Source organism: Cibotium barometz, chromosome 61, assembly GCF_041138505.1.
Source record: "Cibotium barometz isolate CiBa-2024 chromosome 61, ASM4113850v1, whole genome shotgun sequence".
NCBI classification, from domain to species: Eukaryota; Viridiplantae; Streptophyta; class Polypodiopsida; order Cyatheales; family Cibotiaceae; genus Cibotium; species Cibotium barometz.
Window position 1 is genome coordinate 23,391,591 of NC_141106.1, and position 11,477 is coordinate 23,403,067.

The 11,477-nt window shown below is 46.6% G+C and overlaps 1 protein-coding gene across 5 annotated transcripts in view; it reads left to right on the top strand.

Moving 5' to 3' along the window:
* Window positions 1-10,940, top strand: part of LOC147604688 (uncharacterized) — a 70,513-nt gene extending 59,573 nt beyond the window's left edge. For 3 of the 5 annotated variants that reach the window (XM_086794525.1, XM_086794524.1, XM_086794528.1), the window contains exons 20-21: window positions 63-108; window positions 10,679-10,940. In XM_086794525.1, coding sequence (XP_086650651.1) covers window positions 63-108; window positions 10,679-10,723 — 91 coding nt within the window. In that variant the 3' untranslated portion in view covers window positions 10,724-10,940. Of the gene's footprint in view, window positions 1-62; window positions 109-10,665 lie in introns of all 5 variants that reach the window. The other 2 variants (XM_086794526.1, XM_086794527.1) reach the window with 1 other exon arrangement.
* Window positions 10,941-11,477: the final 537 nt, after the last annotated feature.

Below are 11,477 nucleotides of genomic sequence, written 5' to 3' on the forward strand. Positions count from 1 at the left end.
AGCTCATGTTTTGGAAACTCCATGCACATGGTAAAATTATCTTTGGGGTTGTTTTCTTACAGGATGCGAGATTTGCTGGTCTTGACCATGCGAGAATTTGTTAAAGTGGTAAGAAAACCTGGCTGAATTAGTAAGATATGCTACCATAGCATTTATGAGGTTGGTACCTAAGTAATCAGTGTCACAACTTTGAACATGAACTGCAGAATTCTGTAATCTTGTGAAATCAATTGTTCCATCTATCTTTGGTGTTAATTGCATTTGTAAGCCTCAAATCCCGAAGTCCTTTGCCAAAAGTTTACAGTCAAATAGCCTTTTAGCTCCCTGTATTGAAAAAGACTTCTGCGAGTGGTGTTTGATTGTCATAAGCTATAGCCTCATTCCATCTATCTTTGGTGTTAATTGCATTTGTAAGCCTCAAATCCCGAAGTCCTTTGCCAAAAGTTTACCGTCAAATAGCCTTTTAGCTCCCTCTATTGAAAAAGACTTCTGCGAGTGGTATTTGATTGTCATAAGCTAAGTACTGTGAAGTCTCATGTTCTCCATCTGGGTTTGATGGACACGTTCTCTTTTGGAAGTTTCATCCTCAAATCCCGAAGTTCTTTGACAAAAAATTACCCCAAGGTAGAAAAACAGCATTGGAGTTCCCTAGATTTTGGAGAAGGCTTCTGCTTTTGGTATTCGACTCTGTCACAGCCTTAGAAAGCTTTGCGTTGTCCATCTCCTTGTGATGGTGCTGTTTGGGAGGCTCTCTTTAGGAGCTTTTGACAGCAGGACATTGATGCTTGTGTTTGGTTTCTTTAGCTGGCTCCCTTAACCAAGCTCTCCCCTGAACGACTTGTGCAAAGGCTGATAAACTCTGGGAAAGAAGACTTTCCAAGACTTTTTGGATGCTAATATATTGATACAGGGATGCCAAGATTGTTGCTGAGCCCCTTGTCAAAGATTTCCTACTCGCAGAAGAAGGGGTTTGCAGTTCAAACTTCAAGTAGTGCTTCACAATACCACCATCTCCACTTCCTTGTAGTGGCTCACTTGTTCACATGATCAAGATTAGTTCAATCTCCACTTGGGATTTGTGAATGATGAAGGACCTGCACTTTCAGTGTGAATTCCCTATAAGGCCAAGGACATTCTATCAGTAAAGTTGTTGGGTTGGACTCTGAGCTCTTCTGCTTTTTGTAAGTACACTGGAATAGTCAGGCTTGTCTGCCTGTGTAACTTTTCATATTCTTCAGCAAGAAGTAAAAGCAGCCAGAGCAGCTTGATATACTCTAAATATCAGCCTTGAAAATTTACTTGCTTTTTCAAAACGAACATACTCAATAACAGAGGCGAAAGGAGAATCTCAAAATACGAGTTGTGTAACACTCTTCCTGCCCTTCCTCTGCAAGCCAAAAAAAAACAATGGTTTACGTCCTGCAAACAAGATTGAAAATATTTTTAAACCTTCTCTGCTGTTGAACTTTTCTTTCACCTATCCTTCTATTTTACCAGATATTCGAAGCATTCTGCATGTTGGGTATGTCTTGTAAGTTGTCACATCTAAAATGTTTTTTTGTTCATGTAGAAGTCTAGGTTCAACAAGGAAAATTCCTCTCTGATTATAAGCATCGGCTAGTTTTCTTCTGAATCGTCCTGCTAGCTTTAATTCATAAGCAATCTCACCTCTCTCTCTCAACAATTTCGCCAATTGAGGGTACCAGCCTGCAACCTTAGGGGAATACAGGAGTAGGAAGGTTTTGTGCAAAATCCAGCTTGTAGTGCGTTCTGTTCCTCCTCTCCTCTGCACTTTCTGCCTGCCGTCGCCATTGCACCCTCCTACGGCCTCGCCCCCCCCCCCCCCCCCCTCTTCCTTCTTTCAGCACCGTTCCCGTGCCCCCCCTTTCCCCCCTCTTCTTTCCTCTCCCACCTGGGCCCTTCCTTCCCTCGCTGCGCCCCTGGTTTTGCCCCAGCTCCCTCCCCTTCTCCTTTTCTTTGCTTGTGAGACCCCCCCCCCCCCCTCCTGTGTCTCCCTTTCTTGGTAGCCTCTCCTCCATTTTGCCTCCTCCGTCATCGACAGGCAGTCTTCTCAGTTCCAGGGGCTTTCTCCTATCGGCGAGTCTCGGCTTTTTTCTCGTCTTCACCCTCAGGAAGACTCCATGGCAGTCACTCTGTCAACCCCGATCGAGACCGCCGTTACTTTTTTATCATTCTCTAAAGCGGATGTTCAGCTTCTCGCTACGACTGTTGCATCATTAGAGGCATCCACTCTGGTATGCAAGATTGTCTGTAGCAGGCTAGTGTGTGGACATTCATCCACTGGGGCGTAGCTACTGTTAGGTGGAGTTCGACTCGCTAGCGGCGTCAGATCGAGTCATGTAGCTGAGCCGTCTTGCACTGCGTACGGTCCCGGCCTTCTTTGCACGGTGGTAGCACAGCTTTGACCTCGTGTCTGATCCTTTGGCTGGCATATCAGGCTTTCCATTAACAGCCTGCTTCCCAGGCCTTAAGAAGAAACACCTTTCTCTTCTCCTGGTGATCGGTGGAGCCATAGGGAGAGCGATGGACACCCCCCCCCCCACCCCCAATGTTGTCTCGTCTCTCGCACGGGCAGCCGGATTCCATCCCTTCGCATCTATATTGCCTCATTGGAGACGGTGCCTCATGTCATATCTATCCCTTGTCTTCGGGGAGATCCCATCATCTAGCAAGTAGAGTACTCAGGCCTTCTGGGCCAGTGTTTTATTTACAGGTAGATGGGCCACCTCGTTAGAGCTTGCCCTCGGCGTTAGTCAAGGAGACCGTTGCCAGTGGCCCCCCCCCTCTCCCCTCCCGGTTCCTGGTCAGATTCTCATCAGGGGGCAAAAGCTGTTTGATACAGACACTAGTGCTCGCAAGTCTCAGTTGAGACAATAGATTCATAATGTGAAACGGAAAGGAAGGAGCATCCATGATTATGTACAAGAGATAATGTATGCTGATGCATTGGCAACAATCAATGCCCCCATGCCTGATGATGATTTGGTAGACATTACCGCACGCTCTCAAGCGGTGGAGCATCACGATCCGGCTACCGTGGGATGACCTTGTTGCTGGAGAGGCGGACGGTTGGTCCATGCCTGCGGGTAGCCCATGCCCGGGCTACCAGCCGACTACCAGGGCTGAGCGTCGTAGCTACGTGCACTAGGTTGGTAGAGTACAGGAGGATTCGGTTGTGTCAGAGAACCCTTTCTAGCATTTATCGTAGCATCCACCCGTTGGCGATGAGCCCCCTCCAGCCACGAAGGGAGTCTCTCCGGCTCCTCCGATTTGTCAGCCACTTCCCTGCCGTGATTCCTCCTCCGGTTCTTAGTTTCCAGTGAGGCCAGTTGGCTCTACTGAACTATCAACGAGGCTCTCCTAGCAGTCTCCGGCTCCGAGGGATCACTATCGGCCGATCCCCTCTTCTTCCTCTGTGCCTCCCCACACCCATCTGCCCCCTCTCTTCCCAAAGTAATCTAAAGATTCATGGGTCACACCATAGGATATTGTAGACGCTTCATATTCATATATGCGAGAATAGCTAGATTGCTATATGTCCTATTGGTATGTTTTGTGAGGACTGAGAAATGCAAAGATTCATTCCATAAGCTTAAGGAGGCCTTGATAGTAGCTCTGATTCTTAGAGCACCAAGGTGGGATGTAATCTTCCATGTATACATAGACGCATCAACTATAGTGAAAATAACGTAGACTTTTCTATTAGTTACGCGCCACTAGTAGACAACTCAACTATTCAAAGAAGAATTATACAGCCACCACAGAGAGGAAAGACTTAGCAATGGTTTATGTAATTAAGAAGTTTCACCTATTATTTTTTGGCGAATAAATTTATATTTTTTGTAAATCATCAAGCTTTGCTTTATCTTGTGAACAACCATGCACCACATGGCAAATAACTCGATGGTTATTACTTCTTCTTGAGTCTAATTTCACGGTGTCAGTTCACAAAGAAACGTTGCATGTTAGAGTTGATTACCTGTCTGGAATTCCCAATGGAGAGGGACCAACAAAGATCGAGGATGATCTTCTAGATGTGTCTCTATTTCAAAAAGCTAAGTGTTAAGGTGGAGTTATGAAACTGTTGAGTATTTGAGTAATGGACTTCTCTTAGATGAGACCATGTTCCTAAGGAGAAAGCATCATTTAGTGAAAGCAGTAACCCCATACACCCTCATTTCACGACAAACTTATAGACGAGAGAAAGATGATGTGTCAAGAGTGTGTGTATGCGAAGATGAGCATGTTGATGTTTTAGAACAAGCTTATACCAGAGGATGCTTTGGAGGAGACATCACAGCTAGAAAAGTCCTATATGTGGAACTATGAGGGGACGGACACTCTTCGTAATGCAATAGAATTTGTTAAAACATTATAATGGGTGAACCACTTTAGCACTCATTATAATGTTTTGATATATTCTATTGCATCACAAAGAGTGTCAACCCCCTCATAGTCGTACATGTAAGACTTTTTTAGCTGTGATGTCTTCTTCAAAGTATCCTCTGGTGACTGTTGCATAAGCTTGTTCTGGAACATCAGCATGCTCATCCTCGCATACACAGACTCTTAAGACATCATCTTTCTTTCGTCTATGGAATGAGGGTGTATGAGGCTGCTGCTTTCACTAAATGATGCTTTCTTCTTAAGGACATGGTCTCATCTAAGGGAAGTCCATTACTCAAATACTCAACAATTTCATAACTCCACCTTAGCACTTAGCGTATTTGAAATAGAGACACATCTAGAAGATCGTCCTCGATCTTTGTTGGTCCCTCTCCATTGGAAATTTTAGATAGGTGATCAGCTCTGACATGCAACGTTTCTTTGTGAACTGACACTGTGAAATTGAACCCAAGAAGACGAAAAACCATCGAGTAATTTGCCCTGTGGTGCATGGTTGTTCACAAGGTAAAGCAAAGCTTGATGGTTTACAAAAAATATAAATTTATTCGTCAAAAGATAATGGGTGAAACTTCTTAATTATATAAACCATTGCTAAGCCTTCCCTCTTTGTGGCTGTATAATTCTTCTTAAAATAGTTGAGTTGTCTACTACTGGCGCGTAACTAATAGAAAAGTCCATGTTATTTTCACTAGGTTGAGCTAAAATGTATCCTATAGCATAAGTTGATGCATCTATGTATACATGGAAGATTACATCCCACCTTGGTGCTCTAAGAAAAGTCGATGTTATTTTCACTAGGTTGAGCTAAAATGTATCCTATAGCATAAGCTGATACATCTATGCATACATGGAAGATTACATCTCACCTTGGTGCTCTAAGAACCAGAGCTATTATCAAGGCCTCCCTAAGCTTATGGAATGACTCTTTGCATTCCTCAATCCTCACAAAACACACCAATAGAGCATATAGCAGTCTAGCTATTCTCGCATACATGAATATGAAGCGTCTACAATATCCTATGGTGTGACCCATGAATCTTTAGATTGCTTTTAGTGTGCCCACTTGGCGTGCCTACGTCCCAGGACTAATAGGGATTATTTCCCATCTAAACCCACGCCCAAGACTCTTGGAGTGGAGGACAGTTCCGATAGTTCCACTTTCCACAGAGATTGATATGCGGATAGCCTCATGGAACATTCAAGGTTTAGGGGGGGCCTCAGTGCTTTCAGAGACGAGGCGTCCTCGGAGGCGAGCTTCACAGAGCTAGAATTGGGGGATCCATTGACATTCTCTTCCTCCAAGAGCACCATCTCTCTGAGGGGCGTAACGGCTGTTGCGGGAAGATTTTACCAAGTAAGAGCCACACCTTTTGGTCCCTCTTTTGGGCCCTCGGAGACGCAGGAGGAGTTTGCATCTTTGTCAGTGAGGAGCTCTTACTGGCAGTGACAGGCTCATGTATCAGTCTCTGGGCGAGCACAGTGGGTCAACGTTGCAATTGGAAAGGATTGTGTGGGCTTCCTTAATGTCTATGCCTTGAACGCCGCAACAGGTAGTGTCATATTTTGGACAGGCTGACTTCTAGTGCATGGGGGGAGACTTCAACATGATAGAGGCAGTAGAGGACAGACTCAAAGGAGGCATAACCACAGTCTCAGGCACAGAGTACTTTGCATGGGAGGAGTTGATCTTGGCACTCATGGGACAGGATTATTGGCATTCTAGAGTTTGGGCGCAAGCTCGGGAACTTGTGCTTCCCGCGGTCTGATCAGAGGAGCACCGGCCCCAACCTCTCTCGACTTGACAGATTTTATGTGAATGAGTGGGCTTGCGGCCGTGGGGGCATGATCGGCATCTTGCCGGGCACTACTTTTCGGATCACACTCCAGTCTCCGGTTATTCTGACTTTAGAGGACTCCTGGAGGCAAGACATGCATGCGAGCTCTAGGATTCCGGATAGCCTTATTCAAGACCTCAAGATATGCAGCAGGATAGAGCAAATTTGGGCGGGATTGGATTTTATTTCATGCTCTTCTGTGTGCACCTTGGATGTGGGCCTAAGTGAGATCAACAGTTTTTTGGAGGAGGTAGCTCAGAGTAGATTGGAGGGATTCTGTAAGCACGAGAGGAGTTTGAGGAGAGGTCTTGCTTCTCTTCAGTGGCTTCAGGAGAGTTCCCTTGATAGCCCTTGGATTGAGAGTCAACTTGCTGCTGCCCGTACGGAGATCAGATCAATCGAGGAGAGGAGGGTGGAGTATAGATACCATGCCAAAGCTTCCTTTTGGATGCAAGTTGGCGATAGAGTTACGGGAGACTTCTTTGAGACAGTAGGCCCCACAAGAGGAGAGATGGTATTCACAGGTTGTGTGGATAGGATGGAGACATTGTTTCTGACCCTCGCGATGAGAGCCATCCCCATTGATTTTTTCTGATCTCTCCTCACGGGTGCCCCATTGTCCCTATAGGTGGTGGATGCGCACGAGAGGGTCTAGCGGCACACGAGAGAGGTGGTTTTGCTTGCTCTTCGGTCCTTCGTATTGACTCCCTTCATTGCAGAGGAGCTCGTAGAGACATTGACGGCTCTTCCTAGGGGAAAATCCCTGGGGGTGGACAGGCTTCTAGTTTCTTTCTTCCTTTGACATTGGGATCTCATGGACGGAGGTCTTCGAGTAGCCTTCAATGAGATTATGATCACAGGAGCCATGCCTGAGAGGCTTTCAGAGGGTCTGATACACTTGATTCCTAAGGAGGTTGGAGATCTGGTAGTGGAGACCCATCATCCTTCTAGGGGCTACCTACAAAATCTTGGCCAAGGCCATTAGTTGGAGACTTTAGCCTTTCCTCCCTGACTTGATCCATGACACGTAGACAGGTTTTGTTCAGGATCGGAGCATTCCGGACATCTTCACCTTCTGGGAGGCAAATGCTTTGGCTAGGATGCGGATGCAAGACCTCATAGTGCTACTTCTCGACTTTGAGAAAGCTTATGATAGGGTGGATTGGAGCTTTTTGGAGGGCACAATGAGCCGGATGGGATTCCCTGTGGAGTGGATTCGTGGGGTTTCAGGACTTTACTCAGCCTCGCACAACCATGTTTTTATTCACGGAGCCTGTGGCGACAGATTTTCCTTTTCCCGCTTGGTACAGCAGGGCTGTCCGTTGGCACCTTACCTCTTCCTATTTGTCGCCGAGGCCATAGTAGTTTTCTCGTAGCCCAGGAGACCGGGCTTTAGGGATTGCGTCTCCCCCTTCGCACTCAGGAGGAGCTGCTTGACTCAAAAGTTTGTAGATGACACAGCAGCTTACCTTTCAGAGATGTAGAGATTCGCAGAGGCGATTGAGATCTTTTGTCATGCATCAGGAGCACATATCAACTGGCACAAGTTGTGTGGTTTGTAGATAGGCTCTGCACCCGCCCCGACTTGGCGCCCAGTTGAGGCTTTCCAGTGGATCCGGAGGGGTACTCTAGTTCGCTATCTTGGATGCCAGGTGGGCATTGATCTCTCTCTTGAGCAGTAGCTCACTCCTATTCTTCTGAGTATTCGGAAGAAGCTTCTATACTGGAGTTCTGCGAGTGTGTCACTAGCTGGTAGAGTGGTGGTGGCGAACCAGGTTCTTCTTGCCACCATGTGGTACATCACTTCGTGTTGGGCCTTCTCTTGAGCATGTATTGGCCAGGTACAACGGTTGATCTTGAACTTCTTATGGACCAGCAGTGAGACGGGAGGCTTGCCAAGGCCAAGGTGGCATGGAGAGTGATCATCCAGCCACGACGTAGAGAGGGGCTAGGCATCATCAACCCTGCTATTTAGAGCCGTGGCAAGCTGATTGTTAGAGGACTCCTTCCTAGTGGTGAGCCTTCGAAGGACTTCCTCTTGGCCCGGATTTCAGCTTGCACTCCGAGTCTAGGGGGCCCTTGGCCGGAGAGTACCAGATGGATCTTCACAAAGATGCGGGCCTGTGGTTTTAGCCCAGCTTTTGAGGACAGATTTGCAGCCAGTTTACTTTGAGCTTGGGATCTCGTCAGGCCGGCCCTTAGGCAAATAGCTCCGGTAGCCTTAGAGGAGCAGCTTCGACAGCCATTGGTATGGAATCCCTTGACGCGTTTATCCGGTGGCCACATGTTGGGGACCGGACCTCATGTATCATGGGGTGCATTGAGCATAGGGCCTGCCAGGTCCCTTGGAGATTGGATCGCACACAGGCAATTACCCTTGGAGGTGTAGGAGAGAGGCCTGACAGGGATCAAGAGTAGAGACGGGCTCAGCATCGATATCGACTCAACTATTTCTCAAGAGTGGCTGACTCCTATTCGAGACCCGACTCCCCCAATGTGGTTAGGCGTGTTTACCAAGCATGATATTCTTGTGGCAGTCCACGGAGTGGATGAGGGCAGTGGTTTTCTCACTTTTTCTATTGGATTCCATGGCAGATTAGAGAGATCCGAGCTCCCCTTAGAGGATTTCAGGGGCTGCACCTTACAGAGGGTGAGGGTGATTGGATTTCAGGCATGAGAGTGGCACATAGATCCACCAGTGGCCAAGGTGGCCAGGGAGAGATTCTGGTGGCTATGGATATGGGAGTGCTGGCCTCTCACGCGCCTGCAGTGGGACCCAGACAAGTGGACTTGGCATGACCCCGTTGATCGGGAGGAGACTCTGGATGCCCCCTTCTTTGCATATACAGTGCGGCTAGGCCGCAGGATCCAAATGCCAGAGATTGATGGTACCCTGACAGCAGCAACACATTGGCAGTCACAGGGCCTCTCACAATGCTTCCTCTCAGACTTTTGGAAGAGGCTCTGGGACAGTTTTTGGCCTCGAAAGATCACCCTCTTTCTTTGGCTGATGGTACATAGGAGCTTGGTGGTGGGTACGTGGTTGGCCAGCAGCTTGCACGAGGTGCGGTCACCCTCGGGAGTCTCAACGACATTGTCTTTGGGATTGCCCGAAGGCTCAGTTGGTTTGGCAGCGGATTCTCCGCATCTTCACGATGGATAGGGCCTTGATCCGGATTATTACTTGGGGCACCGTCGCTTGGGCCACAGAGGCTGAGGTGGTTAGGGCTTATGAGGAGGATGGTGGGGGGCTAGCCCTTCAGGTCTCTCACCTCCGCATTTCGGCAGTACCAGTCCCAGCCCCATCTACAGTCCACTGGAGACTGGGCTCATGTCAGAGATGGGAGATTGCAGTAGTATTGCAGCCTGGCACATAAGGCGGGCTAGGTGTAGTGAAGCCATCGAGGGTACCCACACTCTGGGGGAAGTTGCAAGGTGGCTCTGATGGCTTGTGGAAGTGTTGGGAAGCTTTCTTGAGGCTTCCTGTATTAGATAGCCTTCTCCTCATAGAGCGGCCAGCCGGAGGGGAAGTGCATCTTTCTCCACCCTTTTGATTATTTAACCCCTGCCCTCTACACAAGGCGAGGTGGTATCTAGCCTTTTATGGTTGTATTTAGTCCATTGTGGCTGTTTTTTCATTAACTAATAGGAGAATCTATTTCTCAGAAAAAAAGGTTTTGTGCTCAGTCAAGGCACCCATAGTCATCTGCCTTGGTGCTTCTGCCTTTCAGAAGATTGGGAATTATGGTTCAACTTGACAATTATGGCAGGAGGTTCTTAAAGAAGGTTTCATGTGTTCTTCCATGGGCTGCCTTGCCTTGTCTTAGCCACTAGAGGTTCAAGTAGGTGGTGTAAGTATTCCTCTGCATCATCCATCCTCTATGTTCAAGGGACTGAGGGATATAAGTCCAGGTCTGTGTGACATTGATAAAGGCATGCCTGCAGCCTTGATATGGTGTATATTTGTACATACCATGGTAACTAGAGTGTAATGATGAAACATATTTAAGATCGATACATGTCTAGATGATTCTCCAGACAACATGGCAAGATGAAGGGGTGAGAAGAGGGTGGTGATAAAGCAGAGAGGGAACTGGGAAGAGTGAGAATGCATGCAGGAGCAGGCTCAGGTAGCTTATGCAGTCGGTTACAGATGCTGTTCTCTTCTTCTAGCCCATGGTTTTTCTAGCATTTCGACAGAGCATGTACACTTAACCCTTTCTTCTTTAAGTTTGAACCATTGCTAGTTTCTCTGAGTGTGCTATGCCATTTATGCGTGATAATAAGAGGCAGAAAATTTATTTTAGCCTCTGTAACTCGGCTCTATAATACGTACTCTGATTCTATAATCAATTTGGTAGTCATTGAAGTGTTTTCCAATCTTGGGTGATGCTATTTTCAGAGGTTTATTGCAGGCTATTGATCGAAAACGAGCAAAGAAAAGGCTTTGGTTGAAATAGACGCAGAGGTTTAAGTCTTGAATGAGCTCTTGTCGAGGTGCTCCGGCAACATGCCAGACTTTATTCTTACCGGTTTTTGTATTTGGTGTAATTTAGTAAGAGTTAATGCTGATTGTGCAGTCAGTTATGTTGTACAGATACAAAAGAGTCCCATCATTAATGTCTACCATATAAGCGGACATCATTATTATTTATTTCTAATAATTTGCTGCTGAAACGGCTTCAAATTTTCCTTTTTTGGTTTGTATATCTATTCTGTAAGTGCCTGGAATGCACAGGTGCAGACATTATAGAAAGCTGAGCCTGTTTTTATCAAAATTTAAGGTGCGACACTTCTAGTTTGTGTTCATCTTGTAAATGACGGACTTGGGAGTTGCCAGTCTATGCATCACTCTTCTTGGCATACAAGCATTTGATAGATAGGCAAGAAGGTTTATCACAGTGCTTAGGGTTCAGTTTGGAGATAAGTGACGTCCCTTCATTTAGATTTTGATGCGCCCAGCCTGACAATGCAGTTCTAAGGAGGTTTATACCCATGCTTGGTTAAGCACACAAATTAAGGCTACTACAAGGTTGAAAGAGTCCCAAATTAAGCATAAATGAAATCTCTATTTCATTGTAAATCTCACACTTAAACAAGCGTTGGGATATTTCAAGATATCTTTCACACGATCCACAATCATCTTCTTGAGTATCTCGATCAAATCCCCGTGATTCTTTCAATCACCTCCATGAATCTTTCAGTCACGTGACC